General features: G+C 34.5%; 2 protein-coding genes across 2 annotated transcripts; both read left to right on the forward strand.

Moving 5' to 3' along the window:
- The first annotated feature begins 370 nt into the window (after positions 1-370).
- LOC125845147 (actin-related protein 7) lies at positions 371-13,656 on the forward strand. Its single transcript, XM_049524581.1, has 7 exons — positions 371-594; positions 2,026-2,238; positions 2,891-3,032; positions 4,087-4,331; positions 5,152-5,335; positions 12,725-12,792; positions 13,243-13,656. The coding sequence occupies exons 1-7, from the start codon at positions 517-519 to the stop codon at positions 13,393-13,395; spliced, it is 1,083 nt and encodes a 360-aa protein (XP_049380538.1). The 5' UTR covers positions 371-516; the 3' UTR covers positions 13,396-13,656.
- Positions 13,657-16,463: 2,807 nt separating this feature from the next.
- Positions 16,464-18,627, forward strand: LOC125844303 (60S ribosomal protein L38-like). The gene is made up of 3 exons (XM_049523591.1): positions 16,464-16,561; positions 18,085-18,268; positions 18,386-18,627. Exons 1-3 carry the CDS (start codon positions 16,559-16,561, stop codon positions 18,406-18,408), a joined length of 210 nt encoding a protein of 69 aa, XP_049379548.1. The 5' UTR covers positions 16,464-16,558; the 3' UTR covers positions 18,409-18,627.
- The last annotated feature ends 4,888 nt before the right edge of the window (positions 18,628-23,515 follow it).

Consider the following 23,515-nt stretch of genomic DNA (forward strand, 5'->3'; position numbering starts at 1 on the left):
CTTTACCAAACAAGTTATATGACACGTATAAGGTAAATATAAATACATTTTTACGCGCATGAATTCAGATAAATTTCACTGCACATATTCAACACTAGACTAGAAATAAAAAAAAAACTCAAATCATGATAATACAAAGCCATATTTGTAAACAAAAACAACTTTATTGAATCATTTAGACCTATTAAAAAGTGTATAACAATTAATAAAAAATCATATTTGAGTGTATTTCAAGTCATTTTCCTTCTCTCTTTTTTTTTTATTATAAAAAATGAATTTTTCAAAAAAATATTTTCTTATCATATCAAAACACACACACACACAAAAAAATAAAATAAAAAATCACTTACCAAAATATGGAAAAAATAATATAAAAATGAAGAGTGAAGAAAGATGAAAAGGGGAAGAAAATAAAAGAGGTGGGAATAGCAGCAAATTCAATTTACTTTCATCAGTTCTTGAAATTTGATTTACTCAAAGAGAAAGAGAGAGAACAATTTTTCAGAGCCTTCAACAATGGAGGCAGTAGTAGTGGATGCTGGTTCTAAATTGCTCAAAGCTGGTTTCGCTATTCCAGATCAAACTCCTGCTATGGTATTTTTTATTTTTTTTTACTTTTCGTAACTGTAGAATAGGAACCCCATCCAAAAAATGGTTCAAATTTGGAGTTTTCTAGCTATTTTACCTCAATTTGCGTGAAAGTTTGGAGCTTTGTTATGGTTATACTGTATTTGTAACTCTTTTCTTGATTTTGGTTGTTTATAGACATAGTATAAGAAAACCCCATAAGAAAAGAGCTGAAAGATTGGAACTTTTTGCTATTTACTTGTTAATTTTGCCTCAAAATTTGTGTTTTTTTTTTGTGGGGGTGGGGGTGGGTGGGGTGTTATGATGGTAATGATGTAGTTAAAGTTTTATGTAACTTTGGGAATGAAGTACAGAAAAACCCCATATGAATTTAGCTTCAAAATTGGAACTTTCTGCTATTTACTTGTTAATTGCTCCAATTTTGTGTGGATTTTTTTTGGGTTTTTAAGATGGTAATGATGTAGTTAATGCTTTCTGTAACTTTGGGAATGAAGTAAAAGGATAAACCATAAGGAAAGAGCTTCAAGATTGAAACTTTCTGCTATTTACTTGTTAATTGCTCCAATTTTGTGTGCATTTTTTTGGGTTTTTAAGATGGTAATGATGTAGTTAATGCTTTTTGTAACTTTGGGAATGAAGTACAAGAAAACACCATAAAGAAAGAGCTTCAAGTTTGAAACTTTCTGCTATTTACTTGTTAATTGCTCCAATGTGTGGATTTTTTGGGTTTTTTTTTTTTTTTGATGACAAGGGAAACCTCTAGCCGCTACCCTTTGGGTGCGCACAGGGTAATACCCCCGCTCCTATGCAATAGCTCGCAAACCACATAGGAGAGGTAACCCGCACTAGGCAAGCCCAGTGCGACGAGCTCGACCCAGAATGCAAACCCCTTGCTTTCACTGCAAGGGGTTTTGAACTTGAGACCTCTAACATGGAAGTCCCAAGCCCAAACCACTAGGCCACCCCAAAGGGTATTTTTTGGGTTTTTAAGATGGTAATGATATAGTTGATGCTTTTTGCAACTTTGGGAATGAAGTACAAAAAAACCCATAAGAAAAGAGCTTCAAGATTGGAACTTTCTGGTATTTACTTGTTTTTCCAATTTGTGTGATATTTTTTTGGGTTTTAAGATGGTAATGATGTAGTTAAGGCTTTTTGTAACTTTGGGAATGAAGTACAAGAAAAACCCATAAGGAAAGAGCTTCAAGATTGAAACTTTCTGCTATTTACTTGTTATTTTACCCCAATTTTATGTGATGTTTTTTTTTTTGGTTTTAAGATGATAATGATATAGTTAATGATTTTTGTAACTCTGGGAATGAAAAACAAGAAAACCCTATGAGGAAAGAGCTTCAAGATTGAAACTTTGTGTATTTTTTGGGTATTTAAGATGGTAATGGTTAATGCTTTTTGTAAATTTGGGAATGTATGGTTTAGGTAATACCAACCCAAATGAAACGCATTCCTGAAGATGATGAAGGTTCCTTGTTTGAGGAGGAGGAAGTTGCTGTGGATCCCATTGAGAGAGGTTTCGTTAAAGATTGGGATGCAATGGAAGACCTGTTGCATCATGTTCTTTATTCTGGTCTTGGTTGGGAAATTGGAAATGAAGGTCAAATTTTGTTCACTGACCCACTCTGCACTCCCAAGGTGAGTTGTTGATTCTCTTTAAAAACTTTTTCAGAATTTCTGTAATGCATTTTTTTTTGGGGGGCTAGTACCAAATTTCCGTATAAATTAGTGAATTTGAGTATGCAAACTACTGTAGTTAGTAATGCACATGACAAAAAAATGATTTAAAGAATTGCATATTGGATGAGCTGTAATGTCAGCTTGAAAAGCTATACTCCTTTGCTAAGGAATAGTAACTGAGAGAGCCTGGAAATCTCAGTTTCAAATCCTAGTTACAACCTTTGGAGTAATCCCATTTACTCCAGATTGGTTGGCATGATTAGTATAACCTTGGCAACATGTGCTTAGTCTAGATGCACACAAGCTGGTCCAGAAACCATCGATATTAAAAAAGGAATAGCAACTAAGTGAATATGTCCTTGGTGGCATTGCTTTCTGTAATTCGGCATATCTAGTTATGAAGTTTAAACAGGATCCTAAGGGATTAGTAATTGGCTTGGTCTTATGAGATTAAAGAGAAGTCTTGAAATATAGGGAAAATAGTAAGTCATTGGTGCTGGATGCTAGATTTGGCTTATTGTTTTTTAACTGCAACATCAAGTTAGTGTCTTTTCGTGTATTGGTTTGGAAATGTAATTTAATAGATATATTGCTGCCTTTGTGTCAACAGGCTGTTAGGGAACAATTGGTGCAGTTGATGTTTGAAACATTCAACATCTCGGGCTTCTATGCCTCTGAGCAGGCAGTATTGTCGCTTTATGCAGTTGGACGCATATCTGGCTGTACTGTTGATGTTGGTCATGGGAAAATTGGTATCTGCATTACCTTAAAACCTATCATCCTTCAACATCCATGTATTTGAAGATTCTTTGCTTTTTCTGTCACTTAGTCTTCCGTTATCAGATTTAGCTAGTCACTAGTCATTAGGTAGTAAACATACTTTTGTTTCTGTTTCCTTTGAGTTGCAAAGTATAAGTGAGCAGAGACATGAAGGCTTGAGAATGTGGTTATCATTGCAGTATTGGTTGGAAAAAACCTAGTAGTACTGTTGGTTTTATTAGTTTTGAGATATGGACCAGGGTAATAATCCAGTGTGTGGTTACTAGGGTTGATATGCCCCTCAATGTTCTGTGTTTTCTTTGTCTATTTATAGTTGAGCTTTTTTAAGCAGTACCTATTACAGTTAATGCTGATTTATGAAAAAAAATGTACAAACGGTGCCCTGTGCTGGTAGACAGCACATCTGTATAGAAAACATGATAATTCTCATGACCTTGAATACTTTCTATTCATCTTCTTGCATCTTAATAAGTTGGATTTCGGCTTCTACAAGGAGAATATTAGCTTGCAAAGTTGTAATATCACTCTTGCATATAAATGCTCTACATATTCTTCTGTATAATTAGAGACTTCATCATTTGAGTTTAGAAGTATTGTAATTTAAAAGCTCATAGTAACATAATTTTGCTTTTGAGAAAATTTGAGCCATAGGAAAAATATCTTTATCATTCATCACTACTCAGGGTTGGTACCCTTTTGATGCTTACGCTTTACAAATAAATGGGCAGAAAGAAAAGAATATCGTAGCCTCTATTCAGTTGGTATGGGCAGAACAATGATGTTTTCTTCGCTTGCCTTAGATCAAGGAACTGTGAGAATTACTTTCGCTCTGGTTGCTATAAGAAATATAACTTTTGCTTATTTTGCTATAATGAACATTCAAGGTTTTTTCGTGTGCTTCTTTTCTTCTAAAAGTTAAACTGTTTGTATTCTATTTTGGAAATGTTGCTTTACTTTTGCTTGTTTTTTCTCCATCTGTGTTGATTTCTCAGAGTTCTTCCGAATGTCTTTTTTATGACCTTTTAGATATTGCACCTGTCATTGAAGGTGCTGTTCAGCACATAGCATCAAGAAGGCTGGAAGTTGGGGGTTTGGATTTGACAAAGCTACTAGCAGATGAGCTTAGTAAATCAAATCCCACAGTGAAACTCAATATTTCTGATGTTGAAAAATTGAAAGAACAGTATGCATGCTGTGCTGATGATGATATTGCCTATGAGAAGCTTCAACACTCATGCCTGGAAGAGAAACATACTCTGCCTGATGGCCAGGTTTTTGTGCACTACATTTCAGCTTATAAGGCACCATTATATGAACTTGATAGAAAACCAGTTGGTTGTATTTTAATACATCTTTAATTTCTAGAACTTATTCTAGTTTCTTAAGGTAAACATAAGCTTTTGTTTTCAAACCGCTGAAAGAAATCCTTCATTTGATTTCTCTAAAGGACATTGTGGTGTAGAACAAGCCAGTGAATTACTGCCTTTGAACTCTCGTTTCTGATTGTCTTGTTCCAGCAAAGAGGCTTAAAACCTCCATTTGTGAATTCTTCTGGTGACCCATTATGAGGTTGAAGACTGATCTGATTTTAACATTTCTAGGATTAATGTCTTTCGCTGCCCCATTATGAGGTTGGAGACTGATTTGATTTTCAAAATTATAAGGATTGATCTTAGATGTTTTCTCTGCTTTTTTCTATGGAATAGCAGAAGTTATCCAGTTAGGGTTCCAAAGAGTGCTGCCATGTGCAATACTCATTTTCAGGAACAAGGGAAGCCTATACAGGAAAGTTAGAAAAGATTGAGAAAATGGGGTCTTACCATCAATGTGAATGATGATCCTTAAATATTAGAGAACTACATAGATATCATAAGATAGAAACTAAAGGCTGAGCTTTTTGCATTCCACTAAACATCTTACATTAATAGCAGTAAGGGGAGTTGTATTTTAAGATCATTGTGTATTCCAGTTTAGTGGTTTTGATAAAAAAAAGTTCTTGCAGGCTTTCGTTTATTGTCGTAATGTCATCCTTATCTAGCATATAGAACTGTTTATGTCTGAATGAATCTCATTTCATTTTTTGTGATTTAGGTGATCACAATTGGAAAAGAAAGATACACTGTTGGAGAGGCATTGTTTCAACCATCTATATTGGGTAATGATACTCATGGAATAGTTGAGCAGCTTGTTCATAGTATTTCGTCTGTGTCGTCTGAAAATCATCGCCAGCTGCTAGAGAACACAGTACTTTGTGGTGGCACTGCTACTTTAACCGGTCAGTTTTGTTCATCTCTTTGTTTTGTAGAATATGATTGACAAATGCTCATATTTTCCTGTATTTCTTCATGTCTGTTTGTTACTAAAACTTTTCTTCTTGTTTGCACTTTGGTTGGTTTTATCTCAAATAGTTCAATTTTATTGTATGTATTTGAAATGCTTTTATTACAGACAGTCCTTTTCTCGTTCAAATTAATGCAACTGGGAACTTCCCAGTGGGAAGTGTGCTATTTCTTTTTAATGTTCCGTTATTGGTAGTTTGTTTGGCAAGCTTTCAATATTTATCTACTGATACATTTGAGATTGGGTTGCTTTTCTTTTCCTCTTTAAACCCTTTGCCAATCATAGTGTAGGTGGATAGTCATCCTCAAATTCTCCGATGCCCTAGCCTTCTTTTATGTAGATTATCCCGACAGCATTTCTTTCTATGCTTGGTTTGGTTTAGGTGGGGTGGGGGATGATATTAAGTATTTTCCCATCAATTGCCTAAGCAGCTCGCTATGACAATCTTGTCAGTGAATTTCACTATAGAAAATCTACTGGCCCAAATCCAATCCATTGGACGTGAATGTATTTCCAATATTCCTTGGGAGACTAGAAGAGGTCTGGTGAGCCGATATTTAGCTATTGGTCCATAAGTAGCACTCATCAACAAGAATCCTTCATTGATTGGCTTGTGCTTTATATGCTTGATGGCTACAGCAACTGTTTGACAAACACCGAGTGAAACATTAAGGCAGTGTCAATATCTCCCTTCCTCTTCTCCTAACTAGGAAGTTTGTCTATTCCTGTAATAATCTTAATCAATGCCAACATCGTGATGATAAAACAAAATATTGAAATGCTAATGAGTGTGCCGTTGATCAGAGGGGTTATTTCTCCCCTTTGACTGGTAATATTTCTTTCAAGTTCCAGGACACAAATCCCCTTGTGATTTTACTATCTTTTCTTACCATACTGGTTTAGATTTATAGCTTGCACATTAAAATGACCCAAATGACTAGCGGGAAGAGCTGATCGACTTGTTTATGAGCTAGCATTGGTAAGTCCCAAAATGGATAGCTTAGAGGTCGAGACACACGAGTAATAACTTGGAAATGTCCCGGTTTGAATCTCTGCTCCAACACTAAGTGAGAACCTATGTGCTTCAGCCTTGGTGGGATAGGTTTGCATCGACACTTGTGTTTTTGGTCTGTGAAAGACTGCTAGTTGTATCAGTCAAGGAGTGTGCAAGGTTGTCTAGACACCACGGTTATTAACAAATTAGAAAGAGCTGGTTTCCTTCAAGGACAGTGGTTATGGAACAATCAGAAAGTACAACTCAAATGGTGGAGTCGAACGGTTGGCTGCATCCCAAATTCCAGCAAAGTGACTAAAACCTGGATAAAAGCAGTCGGAGTCCCTCTTCATCTGTGGTCACAGAAAACTTTCAGAGAGATAGGGGAATTTTGTGGGGGATGGGTAGCCACTGAGGAAGAATCAGAACTCAAGAACCATCTGAAATGGGCACGCATTCTGGTGGAGAATGACGGGAGATCCTTACCAAGAGAGGTAGTCATAACTCAAGGAGGAATCACTTACTATATCCCGATTTGGCCGGAAAGCAAGGCGAGATTCGAAATATCACCGGAATTAGAGGAGGAAGTGGCTGGAGAAGAAGATGCAGGTTTATTTCCGGTTAATGTGATGACCCAGCAGATAAAAGAGAAAAGCTTCTGCAAAAAAGTACAAGTATCCCCTTTTTCTAGGGATTCTGTGGACATAACCCACATGGGAGAAAAGTGCTTGGCAGCTGGTGGACAGATTAGAGTACATGCACATGAGGAGCACATGCCTTTTTTAAGTGATGAAATTAATGTGGGCCAAGGCCTTATGTTGGGCCAACAGTTGGAGCCCAAAAAGGGGAAAGTCTACAGTGGACAAATTGGGCCTGATCTTGCAGGCCATGTCATTTTTAATGACTTGCAAGGAAATCAGAACACACATGTAGGCTTCGATCAATTCTTCGAAGTGCTGGTGAACACTGTTGATTTAGAACAGACGCATGCACAACTTCAACTCACAAATTCGACAAATGCCTGGGACAAGGCGATATCGAATTTAGTAGAAGCAGTGCAAGGGGGGACCCCGCAAGGAATCTCCGTGATGGAGAAAGCAAGGGAGGAAAACTCTAACGGAACACTGGAAATTGAAAGCAGGATCGTTGATTCTGGCCAAAAGTCAATGATTCCGGCTGAAATTCTGGAGATTGAAGAGGTGGTACCTCTTCACATTCATCAAGAACAAGCTATCATCGAAGAAGAGAGGGAGACATCAGCATGGGTCCAACAAAACATGATCAAATTGAGCAAATTACTGGGGATCAACTTCCAAGGACATGAAGAGGAGGCCTTAGAATTACTTCTACAGGTTGATAGTTGTAGACAAGCAAGAAGGATGGAATCTGTTGGCATTAGTAAAAGGAGTAGATGCAAAGGGGTGCAAGAACTTAAAAGTCTTGTCACCTTTGATGTTAAATTCAAAGATAGTGGATGCAGAAACAAGGGGAGAAAGTTGCTAAATAGTGACCCATGCAATTCAAACTAGTCTCGTGGAATGTCAGGGGGCTGAACGATAGGGAAAAAATAAGATTGGTGCAGACATTGGTAGTTGACTGGAAAGCAGACATAGTATGCTTCCAGGAGACTAAACTGGAGGGGGAAATTACAAACTTAGTTAAACAAATATGGGGGGGAAGATGGATCAAATTTGCCTACCTTGAAGCAAGTGGCACTAGAGGAGGTATCATGATGGTGTGGGATTGCAGAGCCTGGAAGGGGGAAGTTTTGGAAATTGGGGCCTATACATTAACATGTAAATTTGAGGCACAATTTCAGAGCTTCTCTTGCCATTTAACTGGAGTCTATGCTCCAAACTGTTATATTGAAAGAAGAAAGGTATGGGAAGAAATTGCAGATGTCAGGGGTTTAATGGAAGGTCCTTGGGCTATTTGTGGTGATTTCAACACTACAAGATATGTCTCGGAGAAGAGAAATTGCAACAGGAGATCAAGAGGGATGATAGAGTTCTCAGATTTCATTGAAGATATGAACTTAATTGACCTTCAGCTGCAAGATGGCAATTATACTTGGTTCAAGGGGGACAATCACGACACAGCTTCCAGGATCGACAGATTCTTACTCTCAGAAGAGTGGGATGACTGTTTCAGCAACATAAAGCAGTCCCCTTTGCAAAGGTTGGCCTCTGATCACATTCCTTTGGCTTTACAGGGTGGTTCCTGGATAAAAAGGAAGAATTATTTTAAATTTGAAAACTGGTGGCTTGGGACTGCAGGCTTCAATGATAGGATCAAAGAGTGGTGGAATTCCTTCAGTTTTAAAGGCAGGCCTGACTTTGTGCTATCATGTAAATTGAAGGCACTCAAACATAAACTGAAGGACTGGAGCAGGAGTGAGGCTGGCAACCTAGTGACAGAGGCATATCCAGGATTTCCGCAAGATGGGTGCACAATTACAAAAAAAATGTATCTTAAATATAAATTTGAGCGGTTTTACTTTTAGGTTTTTAATTTGAACCATTAAATTTTAAAAATTATAGGTCCAAAACATATAATGCTACTAGTTTTAAATTTTAATATACACATTTGATTTAATTATATAAAAAATTTACAGTGCTAATTTTTTTAGGAATTTTCAATGTAACACACTTGAAAATACATTGAAAATTCTGAAAGATTAAAGGAAAAAAACAAAAGAATAATTAGTTGAAACGCCAAAAGTGTAACCAATAACCTCTTAGAGAGGTGTTAGTAAAAACCAAGATAGATATAAGATTTAAATTTCTATCCTCACTTAGAGGGGTGCACCCAATCATCATCGTATTATTATATGATACTTTGAACGTGGGTTCACACATCTAAATTTAAATATTTTATAAAAAATATAACACTACTATATATGATCTAGAGAGGGGAGCATGGGTTCACGTGAACCCACATCACCCCCTCTAGATACGCCCCTGCCTAGTGATCCAAAGAAAACAAACTTTAGAACAATTGGCTAAAATGGATATGATACTGGAATATAGACCTTTGACAGAACAAGAATCAGCCAAGAAAGCAGATTTAACCTTAGAATTGGAGGGTCTGATTAAAAATGAAGAAGTTGCGTAGAGGCAGAAGTCAAGGGCCTTCTGGTTAAAGGAAGGCGATAGGAACACCAAGTTCTTTCATAAAGTGGAAAATGCTCATAAAAGGTTCAACTACATAGACCAGCTAATGGTGCAAGGTGAATTAACCGAGGAGTCTACAAGAATAGAAAGTGCCATTATCGACTTCTATCAAAAGTTGTATACAGAGACCACTCACTGGAGACCCATCAACATGCTCAATAATTGTGCAACTCTTTCAGTGGAAAACAAGGTGAGATTGCAGGAAAACTTCACTGAGGAGGAAGTCTTAAGGTGTCTGAAACTGTGCGCAGGAGATAAAGCTCCTGGTCCAGATGGTTTCTCCATGGGTTTCTTCATTAAGTGCTGGGAGATTGTGAAACAGGACATTATGAATGCCTTTCATAACTTCCATGAGCAAGAAGTTTTTGAAAGAAGCTTCAATGCAACATTCATAACTCTTATCCCTAAGAAGAAAGGTGCTAAAGAATTAAGAGATTATAGGCCTATTAGCTTGATAGGAAGCATCTACAAATTATTCTCCAAAGTATTGACAGAGAGACTGAAAGGTGTGATCTCCAATCTGGTGGATGTTCAGCAAATGGCTTTCATCAAAGGCAGACAAATCATGGATGCAGTTTTAGTGGCAAATGAAGCAATAGACTCAAGAGTGCAGCAAAAGAAGCCTGGTATCCTATGCAAACTAGATATTGAAAAAGCATATGATCATGTAAACTGGGAGTACTTGCTACGCATGCTGAAGAAGTTGGGCTTTGGGAAGAAATGGATACATTGGATTAAATTTTGTATATCCACTGTTAGTTATTCTGTGTTGATTAACGGATCACCTGCTGGCTTCTTTAAGGCTCAAAGGGGTCTCAGGCAAGGAGATCCTCTGTCTCCTTTCTTGTTTATCATTGCCATGGAAGGACTGAATAGTATGTTCAAAACAGCTAATTTGTATGGATGGATAAAGGGTTTTGAGGTAGCTAGGGCTGGGAGTGATAGCCTAGAGGTGACTCATTTGCAATACGCTGATGATACCCTCATATTTTGTGATGCTGATAGAAACCAATTGAGACATCTCAGAATAATCCTAGTGCTCTTCGAAGGCATCTCAGGCCTTCACATAAATTGGGGTAAGAGCTTTCTTTATCCCATTAATGATGTGCCCCACATGATTCTGTTGGCATCTATTCTAGGAGGAGAGGTAGGGTCTTTGCCAACCCTTTATCTGGGAATGCCTTTGGGGGCCAATTCAAAGTCCATTCAGATTTGGGATACTGTTATTGAGAAATGTGAAAAGAAATTAGCAAGATGGAAGACCCAATACTTGTCAAGAGGAGGTAGACTGACTTTGATCAACTCAGTACTTGATGCTCTTCCAACATACATGATGTCCTTGTTTCCCATTCCAGCAGGGGTCATCAAGAGATTGGATAGAATTAGGAGGAACTTCTTGTGGCATGGTGACAAAGAGAAGAAAGGCTACCATTTGGTCAAGTGGAGCTCAGTCATTTGTGACAAAAAATGGGGTGGTTTGGGTATCAAGAACCTGAAAATCCAAAGTACAGCTCTAATGATGAAGTGGTTGTGGAAGTTCACCAAAGAAAACCACTTATTATGGGGAAGAGTGATTAAAGCCAAATATGAACAAGAGGATAGCTGGATGACCAAGGAAGTCAATACTCCATATGGGGTCAGCCTATGGAGGTCTATCAGATCCCTCTGGAGTGAGTTGAAAACTCAATCAAGAATCAAAGTGGCAAACGGAAACAAAACCAGATTTTGGAAGGATAATTGGCATGAGGTTGGTATCATGGAACTGGTCTTTCCAGATATCTTCAACCTAGTACTTCACCAACAGTATACTATAGCTGAAATGTGGACATCTGACGGGTGGAGCTTGAATTTTAGAAGACATTGCAATGATTGGGAGGTTCAAAGAGTGGCTGATTTCCTCAGCAAACTTGATCAATTTCCTGGGGTTCAAGCTGGTGAAGATCATTTATGGTGGCAGGGCAACTCCAAAGGCATTTTAAAGGTCAATGCTGCATATAAAATTATGAACCAATCCAACCAACAGATAGCAAACTGGCCATGGAAGCAGATTTGGAGGATAAAAGTTCCCCACAAGGTATCAATTTTTGTATGGTTACTAGCAAAGGAGGCCACTTTAACAGTGGACAACTTGATGAGCAGAGGTATGACACTGTGCTCAAGATGCTTCCTGTGTAAAGAAACAGCTGAGACAGTCAACCATCTATTTCTGCATTGTCCATTCACAGCTCATTTGTGGAGAATCATCATAAACCTTAAGGGTATAGCATGGATAATGCCAGGCAAGATAACAGAGGCTCTTAGCAGCTGGGAGGGAATATGTTCACATGCAAAGGATAGGAGTAGATGGAGAATTGTCCCAGCTTGTATCTGGTGGACAATCTGGAAGGAGAGGAATTCCAGATGTTTTGAGAGCTTAGAGAATGATGTGCAGAAGATCAAGTTGAACTTCATCTTACTGCTATGTTTTTTGTGTAATCAAATTTATTCTAATGATACTGTGTCTATCATAGATGTTCTAGATTCTCTATAGCTATAAAGGAAAGACACTAGAGCTCTATTGTAAATATGGTTTCAGTACTACCCAAGTACTGTTTTGATCCTTGAAATGATACAAAGTTACTGATTTAAAAAAAAATAAAAATAATAAGAAATAACATAGCTATATCGGTGTAGTATACTTTTATCAATAACAACAAGAACACAACAACAATAATTGTAACTTGAGGTAGATCAGTTTGGAGCATCACATTGAAGAGAAGTAAAATTTGTTCCTCCTCCCCATCACTACTTAAGCTAACATATATCACCAATGAGTGTAAGGTAAAGAGGGGAATGGATTGAGAGACCCTCAATCAGTCAGTGGTCATGCTCAAATTGCCTCGTTCCTTCTGAAAGCACTGGCCATTTGTAAAGTCTAGACTCTGGTGTTCCTTGGGTCTTGCGGGCTAACATACCATGTGAATCAAACTTGTAGACGAACACATTACAGATGATTAAGCTTGTATATGGTGGACTGTCTAGAGAGAAAGAAATGTTAGGTGTCTTTTAATTTGTAGTGTAAAGAAATTTTTGTAGTTGAAACAGTCAATATTACAGTTGTTAGAGTCCTTGTAAGTAGACCAGGATAGATTAAACTTTGTGTTGCTCGTGGTTGCAGGTTTTGAGGAACGGTTTCAGAGAGAAGCTACCCTTTGCTCATCAGCAGTTCGTCCTTCGCTTGTAAAGGTATCTTTCTTGTAAATGACAGCTTAGGTTCTTTTTGCCTCTTTGCCATATTTGTGCCCCTTGTCACAATACCCTACCATTGTAAAAGCGACTTAGGATTGTCAGCCCAAGTCATTGTGAGAACTTCCAACTTAGAGGAAAATGGATTGATTTTGTTTTTAATAACCGAGAAATCTGTCTGGAGCCAACCCTTTAGGCCAACCACTCCTCTACCCTTCTCCATTTAAATACTAGACTTAGTTAGCTTAGCACAAGGCTCGAACTTGTAACCTATGATACATAGAGAGTCTGTGCTAAGAAGAGCATCCGAGCTTAGGAACACGAGAGAAGGTAGTGCAAATTTTCCTTAGCCTTTGCTTAATCCCGAATCAGGAACTACCACGTTGCTTCTCTAATTGAACACGATGCCATGCTACTTATTGAATTTTGATTTTGTGATATTCTTTACAGCCTCCAGAATATATGCCAGAGAACTTGACTTCATATTCAGCATGGATTGGTGGTGCTATACTTGCCAAAGTTGTCTTCCCTCAAAACCAGCACATAACCAAAGCTGATTACGACGAGAGTGGACCTTCTGTTGTTCATCGAAAATGCTTTTAAACACTAGGCGCGACACATTTGAGTACAGTACTCTTTCCTAGAATGGTAGAACCATCGACTTCTTGACTTCATATAATGCAGTTGCAGTCTTGTACAATTTCTTAGTTCAAACTAAGAAGAGGCTTCAGTTGATATCTTGGTTACTTGCAAGGGAATTTTATTTTATTTTTTGGCAACCACCTAAAGTGGTAAGAGGGTTGAAGACCTATTCATCGGATTTTAATGGAGTTATACTCCGTGTATTCTGAATTTGCATTTATCGATAGCTTAGAAAGTTTTTTTATTTTTCCTGTCTTATCTTTGTGAAGATCGAGAGGATGATTTTTGTTATTCGAACGCAAACTTGGGGTGAGAGTGGTTAAGGAGAGGGCTGGATATATTTTGCAAGATTATGTCTTGTTTTATATTTTGTTCTTTGAACGCAAACTTGAAACTTAATAATTTATTAAGGATAATTTTTGGTATTCAAATTTTATACAAATTGTGTATGAATTGAACTAAAAACTTGCAAATTTCAACAAGATAATTTTTGGTATTTAAAATATTCAAATTTTTATACAAAACTGAAAGTTAATTCACTTTCATTTCTGAACTTAGACTTGCAAATTTCAACAGGAGGTTCTACTCTCATGAAGTAATACAAAAAATAATATAAATTTCTAAATACAATAGATGAATTTATGATCAATTTTTTCTAAAAATATTAATCATCTCCTTAATATCAATATAAGAAGGATTAATTGGAGTTGGATAATCTTGATTATCACTTTCATCACTTTGATCATCATCCAACATTATCATGACATCTTCAAGGTCTTCGTCTTCGTCTTTCGTTTTTTCTACATGTTGCTTTTTTCGCTCTGTTTTAATCCAATCTTCAACACATACTAGCATTTCCGTTGTCTCCCTAGACAATGAGTGGTTGTTATCACCAATCTGCATTCTTTCTTGATTAAAAACATATTCTGACGCCACACTTGAAACAACTGGAACACTTAGCACATCCCGAGCCATTTTCGCAATAACACGTGAAAATTTTGATCTATCCTTCAACCTTTGCAAAATACTAATATCAGTAGATTCACCATGTTGGCTCACATAAGAATCAAGCTCACTTATTTTTTTTCTACCTAGTAAATTTTCCACAAGATTATCTATAAAATCTATTTCTTTAGATTTAGAAATATTTAATTTTTCATTATCTATTATTAATTGCTGATAATAATTAAATAATGCTTCTGTATTTGAAAATAAACTAGATTTAGCATTTTCCAAATCTGGTTTTTCTTCCTCACCAATTCCTAATAATTCATATAATCCTCTTGTAAATTCTTTTGCATAAATTAATTTTAAATTAGGATTTAATACAGCAGAAATTTGAAAAATAGGTGGCATAGGAATAAAATATTTTTTTATTTTTTCTTTTATCGGAATAATAAAGTCTTTATAAATTTCATTATCCTTATATTTAGAAAGTACATAAGCAAAAACAGTAATATGACTTAAAATACTACAAATATTAGGATCACAATTACTAAAAAATTCTTTAATAGCATCATGAAATTTTGATAAAATTTTGACAATAACTTTAATAATATCCCAATCTGAATCAATTAAATAATTAGCAGAATTTTCAATATAATTATTATATGTAACAGAAATTGGCTCCCTATATTTATATGCAACATTTAACATAATGTATAAAGAATTCCAATTTGTAGAAATATCTATTGATATTTTTTTTGGTTCAAGGTTAAAATCATTGCAGTTTTTCCTAAATTCTTTAATTCTTGTTTTTGAATTATTTTGAAAAATAAATGTTATTGCTTCTCTAATTTTGGTAATATAAGAACTAAAAAGATCAATTATATCATGTACAATTAAATTAAAATTTTCACATATATATTTAACATGAAAATTTCCATTTAAAGGTGGTACAGATTGAATTTCTAAAGATGAAATATCATTAAAATTATTATTAAAAGAAATACACATAATTTTATTATTAAGACCAAAAAAAGTCAAAATATCTCTAATAGATGCAACAATAAAAGGACTATTATCTTTATCTTCAATAAAACGACAAGCAATAATACGATTTTCCATTATCCAATCGGAATTTATCCAATGACATGTAACAATTAAATAATCTAAGTTACGAACATCACGACAAATATCAAGTGCAAGAGAAACTCTACAATCAAGTTTCGAAAAATAATAACGCAAATATCGTTGATATTGTGTATAAAAATTCATAACATTATTTAAACAAGTTATTCTAGGAATACCATTAATCAAACGATTAGAATATAATCTATTGATATATGCATTAAAATCTTTAGGAGAAGTAAAATCAAGATGTTTTTCACTAGCTATTGATTTTATAATTTCTTTTTTATATTTCTTTCTATCACCAAATAATTTTTTATTATTTGAATCATCGTCAATAGTTTTTTCCATACTAGAAACCTCCTTGGATTCTTCCTCCTCACTCGATACACTTTCGCGATTATTATTATTATTATTATTATTATCATGCATACAATCTTCACTATCCTCTAAAGAATCATCTTCAGACTTGCGAGGAAGTTTTTGATTAATAGAAATAGATGACTTACCTTTATTCTTATGCCCTCCCTTAAACATACCTTTACTCGAAGACATAATTGCACAACAAAATTAACAAATTCAATACGTAAAGTAAGAGATAGAACGAGTTTACCAAAATGTCGTATCAAGTCAAAAGCAGATAACCGTGGAATGGCAAACAACTTGAGAGATGATTTGAGAGAGAGAAAGTGAGTGACAAAAAATGAACTTTTTTTGGGTATTTATAGTTGGGATTTTGGGACTAAAGTGTAGTTTTACAAAGTTATATGGTAAGAAAATATATCCGTTATTGGGCCGTTGCCCAACGGCTAGTTAAGGCCTGTAAGGAAGGTGGATAATTGTGCCGGGCCTGCCGGGATCTTAATGGGCTGGGCCGATTCGGTTCCGGTTCCGGTTCCGGTACCGGGTTAGGGGTAAAATTGTAAAGTGAACAAATTAGGTTTTTTTTAGCGATCCCGTTTATATAGTTACCGCCTCTTTGATTTTCCATTTGTCTTCTCCTTCAGCAGCAGCAGCAGGAACAGCAACAAAACCCTAATTTGAAGACCTAATCATGGTGGGTTTGTCTTCTTTTTGTGTTTTACATTGTTGAATTTACTATATGCTTAGTCATTTTGTTGTGAAGTTTTGTTTCTTAGATGAGTTTTTGATGATTAAATGTTTTGTTGTAGTTTTTTTAAAACTAGTTTGTGTTGTTTGAGGTAAATCTTGAGGCTTTTGGGATGGGATTTGTTAATTATTAGGTTTTATGTGATTTAAGTTTTGTTTTTTCTCTGTTTTTTGGGTTTGTTCCAGTGTTAGTTTTTCAGATGTAACCTAATTTTGTTTAGGTGCTTTCGAAATTAGTACTTCTCTGGGAGATTTTTTGTGAATAATAAAGCTAAGCTTGAGTGTTGAAGGGTTTGATTTAGTGGTAAGAGCTTAGGTGGTGATGTGTGAGTTTAGTGGTTGATGCAGGTTTGTGGCTGGAAGTATAGTGTCTAAGTGGTAAGACCTTAGGTGGTGATGAGTGAGTTTTGTGGTTGAAACTGGTTTGTGGCCAAAAGTGCAGTGTCTCTTAAGTGGTGGAGGGATGAGAGGAGGCTCGTTATTCGTTGAGTTTTGAACTGTGAGGTAACTTCTAGGAGTTTTCTGTTGTGAAAAAACAGTCCTGATGTATGGGAGATATTAGATTCTTTTGGTGGTGCTTGAAGTGTTATTTTCTGGGAGTTTTTTTGTGAATAGTAAAGCTATTCTCGAGCCTCTGGACTCTGACCTGGTGATTAGGGCTTAGGTGCTGATGGATTGGTTAGGATCTTGTTTTGCAAAAGCATGGGGTATCTAAGTGGGAAAGGTCTCTGCTTTTGCTGACAGAAATCTAAGTGGAAAAGGCATGGCGACGGGCTTATTTATTGTCCACTGAGTTAAGAATTTTCTGTTATGAAAAAAGAGTCTTCATGTATTGAATACATGATGTGGATATATTAGATTCTTTTAGTGGTGCTTCATGTATTGATACATGGAAGTGTTATTTAATCTAAGATTTTAACCCTCTTTTAGTTGCTACTGAAGCAACTGGATATTATCCCCTCTAGGTTCCCTGATTTCTTTCTGAACTTTGTCAGCTCCCAGATTCTTAACTAGCAATGTAAGAGCTGACTGTTTTGCTACTTTACCTTTGTAACTATTATGCATCTACTTGATGCCAGGAATAGAGTTATTTTCTTGTCTTGACTCCCGTACTTCTCTGCTTATGTGTGCATTGTTAGATAATTTTGGTATATGTTGAGCAGTTGGGGGAATGTGGATGAAACTACTTTTCTTCTAGTTGCTAGTAGGTCTTGTATTGGTAAAAGAAATGAAGTTTGATAATTTGATTATAGCTCATATCTTGATGAATGTGATTCCTTGTATTCTTTTTCCTCGCTTTATCCTACATACATTAGTTCTTACTCCTTAGGCGGACAACTGTTTCATGTTCATTGCCATTTGATTTGTTGAGGGTTGTGTTTGAGAACTTGCTTAAGACTGCTTTGTGCAAATTTTATCCTTGCGAGAGAGATGAATGCTTAACTGAACCTTTTTTTTTTTTGGTTTCAGCCAAAGCAAATCCATGAGATCAAGGATTTCCTCCTAACAGCAAGGAGGAAGGATGCACGTTCTGTCAAGATCAAGAAGAACAAGGATATGGTTAAGTTCAAGGTTCGCTGCTCCAAGTACCTGTACACACTGTGTGTGTCTGACTTTGAGAAGGCTGACAAGTTGAAGCAGTCACTTCCTCCAGGTATACTTGTCTTTTGGTGCTTTCACTTTAGCTATGCTGTTCCAGTTGACTAGTTTTATAGTTGCTACTTATTGATGATCATGAATCTCATTGTTTCGAGTATATTTTGATATGTAGGTTTGAGCGTGCAAGACCTTTGAAGATGGAAGAGTTAATGTGTCCCCTCTCCCCTAGATTGATTAGAAGATACTTGGGAATTCGAAGAACTTTTGTGTTCCTTCACCATTTTCTTATCCTGTCGAATATTTAAAGTTTTGTTCATTCTAGATATTGTGTTACTTTTTCAATTTCCACCTTCGACCTTATTTTGTCGAACCCTTGTGGTGTTTGGATATTGAAATTTTGGTTGATTTGCATGATTTCAATTTCCTTGGTATAATGTTATCTTTAACTTTTCTCAAAGAAGAGGAATGCTAGCTTGTCTTGTTATTGAAAAATAGGTAAGGAGATCCAAATAGGGACCCAGGACTTGAAATTGACATCTGTTGCTTTTATAGAAACATGGTTGCATAATAATTTACTGCATAATTAGTTATCAAATAGGGAAAAGGGTTGAGAAACACAATAAGTTATCATAAGTTTATACATTTAAATTTTGGGGGTTATCATGAGGAGTTAATAGAGATAATGGAAATATAACTTACGAAGATATAAACTTTTAATATATATGAAAATGTAAAATATAATGAAAAAGGAGATATTTCTTAGTTTAAAAAAGGAAAATTAATGAATTAAATTTAGGAAATGACAAGTTTAAAGTTCTAATTAAGTTTGTAAGATCAATCTCTCTTTATTTATTTAATAATAGGAGAAAATGACAAGATAAAGGTTTTTTATTGGACGGTTGTTGGCTTGTTGGTTAAGTGCTTTGTTAATGTGGTCACTATCTTCACTTGCCAAGAAAAGTAACTTTATTTTAAAGTGTCATTCGAATCCCATATAGCCTCCCCTATGAGCTCTTCAAGTTAAACAAACCAATCAATTAAGATTCATTTTTGCTTATGTTCAAATGTTAAATTACTTGACCACAAGTTTGAACTGTATTATAGTATGTTTGGTCAAACTTTTGTATGTTAAAAAGATTTATTTTAAAAAAATAAGGTATTTAGTCAAGCTTTTGAAGAAAAATAAGTGTGTTTTGGGAGTAGCAAATGTTGTTTTTCAATATCTAAAAAAATAGCTTTGGTCTGAAAGTAATTTTTTGAGAAAAATACATTATTTACTTGGCCAAACACTAATTATTTCTAAAAAATATTTTATAAATTTATTAGTCAAGATAAACCACTTCTCGCCAAAAAATTTTGGAAATAATTTTTTTTAAAAAATAAGTTTGATTTTAGAAGTTTAGTCAAACAGGACTATTAATCCTAACTCTAAAAATCCTAATGTTCAAAAATTAGTTGATCTTTTCTCTAATTTGTTCTTCTTTAAGTGACGACACCACTTTGAGAAATTTTTACGTACGCCACTAAGAATAATTGTGTCTTTATTAATATTAATGCATGTATTAAAACACATTACATTACTAATGCATAAAATTTCATGGTATCTGCAACAAAATCCTTCCCTGGAGCTCCCACTACAAGTCACCAATGTTGCCTTTTTTACTATAAGAAATTGAAGTCTTATACAGTGACGTGCATTAATGGTCCTGCGTCCATAGAATAATTAATTATTGGGCATCTAAGTAGAGATTTTACTTAGAGATGTCTAAGTCCAAGTAGTGGGAGAAGGATGTCTAGTGCTTCATTATCATTACTTAGTAGAAGACAAGCAGACATATCTTCGTAAACATGTCTGATTGCTTGTATGACAAGGGCATTTTCGTAATTTCCTACTTTTTCTTTCCTTAAGCCTTTTGTATCCTTTTGCTTTAAGATTGTACCTTTTTTTTATTGAACACAAAAAAATTAGTAATATAGCACGGGATCCTCTATCTAGTATTACTTATATACTCTTATATGATAAAGAGTATATAAGTAATATGAAGCGCATGTGTTCGTCCAACTGTAGCTTTTGGGTCTCGAAAGATCTAGTGATGAGAAAGGGGAAGTACTTTGGACTTTCGAAGTAATTCACCTTCCTTAAATTAGTGTGTGTGACATTCATTAAGATTGTACCTTTTCTTTATTGGACCCAAAAACCAATCAATATTTACCTAATAATGGCTTATATGTCCTATCAAAAGAATATTCTTCTCTTGAATTGTGGGGGCCCAACCATTGGCTCCACTTGTATACAATGTCGGCTCTTTATTCATTTAAACATTTGTATATATAGTCTTTTCATTAGTACTATTCGGTATTTTCTTTGTATTAAATTTATTTCTCTTATTCTTTTTGTTGGTTATAGATTTATTATAAATCACAATAATTAACAACATAAATATTTAAAAGTTATATAAAAAAAAAAATTGATTGACTCTTGACATTCTATTGGTACCATATAAAATTGGTTAGATGATAAATATATATTATTTGAAATTGACGTAAAAGTATTATAGATCACAATAATTAATAATTTTAAAAAAATTAAAATACATATAAAAAAATCACTTGACTCCAAAAAATCTATCAATGTCACATAACTTTGGATATGAAAAGTAACATATACAATTATTTAAAAATTACGTTAAAAAGGTATTATAAATTACAATAATTAATAATTTAACATATTTAAAAGACCAAAAAAAAGTTAATTTTTGAAATCCTATATATGCCACATAAATTAAAACAAAGAGAATAATATATACTATTATTATAAAATTATAAGTACTATAAATTACAATAATTAACAACTTAAAATAGGCCTTAAAATATTTTTAAAATCATATAAAAATTTTGATAAATTCTCAAGTTTCATGATATCAAATAAATTGAGACAAAAAAATTAGTAATATATATTGGGCCCCGTGCTGACACGGGATCCTTTATACATGATTTACCGTAAGAACGGCCTCATTTGCTACTGTTTCGACATTTGCCTATGATTTGGTTTTATTTGATTCTCTTTATTGCATAAAGGGAACTCGTTTTTTTATATTATGGTGATCGAAAATTGACCAAAACTTTGTTGTGATGACCAAAATACATTAAGTTGGTCCCTGTTTTCCCATTTGGGATGATTATTTCGATGTATGCGTATCACGTCAAATTGTTGGATAAGTCATATATTTGTTTTGAATGCATTTTCTTATTGGTTAAACCGAAAACCGAACTGTTAAAGACCTGAAACTGATAAACCGAAAATGATAATAAATATCTTATTGATTTGGTTATCGGTTTAGCATATTTAAAAATCGAAAATCGATAAATCGAATCGATAATACTTAAAACCGAACCGACCGATACACACCCATCTCTGAGTAGAGAATTTGCCTATTATAATACCTTCAATTAATTAGTTTGAAAAAGGTAGAACTTCTCGAGAATCTTAAGTTTTTAATTCATCAATTTTATAATTAATAGGGGTAAATTAGTAAACTCATTATGTCAAATATTTATATATATATATATATAAACAACCGAGGTCGTTGGGTGGTGACTGGTGTGGCACCCCACCATTGTACATAGATCATCTCAGGGTGAACTCAAGATTTGAAGACTTCGGATGCATCAATATCATAAACCCCCTTTAAATTTAAAACTTATAATAAAAACATTAACATGCGGTTTTGGGTAGGCTTGAACCCAAGTCGCAACGGCGAAGCGCTACCCTATATCACCAACACCAAATGCCATCTTGTGCGTTGTATATATGAGTGCACTGTTTTTATAGTTTGTTTTTTTTTTTTTATCATTTTCTCTCTCTCTCTATATATATAGAGCATGTCCATGCTCATTGGCGTACGCAAAAATTTCTAAAAATAATGTCTTGTCACTTAAAGGAAGAACAAATTAGAGAAAAGATCAACTAATTTTTGAACATTAGGATTTTAGATTTAGGATTAATAATTTTGTTTGACCAAACTTCTAAAATTAAATTTATTTTAAAATGTTTTTTTTTTATTTAAAAAAAATGATTTTGGCAAGTAGGGGGGGAAAGGATATCTAGTGGTTTTGTCAAACATGGAAAGCGCTTCATTACTTGGTAGAAGAGTCTAGAAGTATTTCTTTGAAGCACTTTTGACGTGTGTCTAACATGTTGCCTTTTGGTGTCTGAAAGATCTTGTGATGAGAAAGTGACAGCACTTTGGACTTCCGTAGTAATTCACCTTCCTTAAATTAACGTGTGTGACATTCATTAAAAGATTCTATAAAAGAATAATAATTAAAAAAATTAAAATAATTGAACTAAATAATCTTAAATGACAGTAAAAAAATATTATAAATTACAATAATCAATAGCTTCAAAAAAAATATATATAATTTGATTGATGCTTCAAATTCTAATTCTGCCACATAAATTGAGACATAGAGAGTAATATATATTATTTTTTAAATTTTTTTTTATGACAAGGGAAACCCGCAGCCGCTACCCTTTGGGTGCGCACAAGGTAAAACCCCCGCTCCTATGCAATAGCTCGCAAACCACATAGGAGAGGTAACCTGTACTAGGCAAACCCAGTCCGACGAGCTCAACCCAGAAGGCAAACTCCTTGCTTTCGCTGGCAAGGGGTTTCGAACTTGAGACCTCCAACATAGAAATCCCAAGCCCAAACCACTGGGCCACCCCGAAGGGTTAGTAATATATATTATTTTAAAAATTACAATGAATTACAATAATTAACAACTTAAAATATTTTAAAATTCCAAAAAGCTTAATTATGAGATTTTATATCTTGATTTCACATTTTTAAGAACAAAAATTAACCCACAAATTTAACATTTTGTAAAAAAAAATAAAAAAATTCACTATTTAATATCTATATATATTTTTGTGAGAATACCAAAAGAATGACAAAATATTCATGGAATATTGTTTACTAATGATTTTGACCAACAAAATGATTTATGTTAAAGAGTACTATCTGCAATTCATGTTTAATTTTATTTCTCTATTTTTAATGAACTAATTCACTCTTTAAGAAACTTCTTAGGAATTTTACAAATAAATGTGAACACTTTAAAAAAAAATAAAAAATTGCAAGGATAATATAGTAAGGTGGTGGACGACTAATATGCGACAATTATTTTTAGTAAAACGATCAACTAATATGAGACAAAGAAAATAGCTTAAAAATCCAATTGCATATTCAAATAAAATTTTAATTTCATCTCATATGATCAAAATACAGTTAAGGATCTC

This window comes from Solanum stenotomum, chromosome 11, assembly GCF_019186545.1.
Source record: "Solanum stenotomum isolate F172 chromosome 11, ASM1918654v1, whole genome shotgun sequence".
In the NCBI taxonomy this organism is placed as follows: domain Eukaryota; kingdom Viridiplantae; phylum Streptophyta; class Magnoliopsida; order Solanales; family Solanaceae; genus Solanum; species Solanum stenotomum.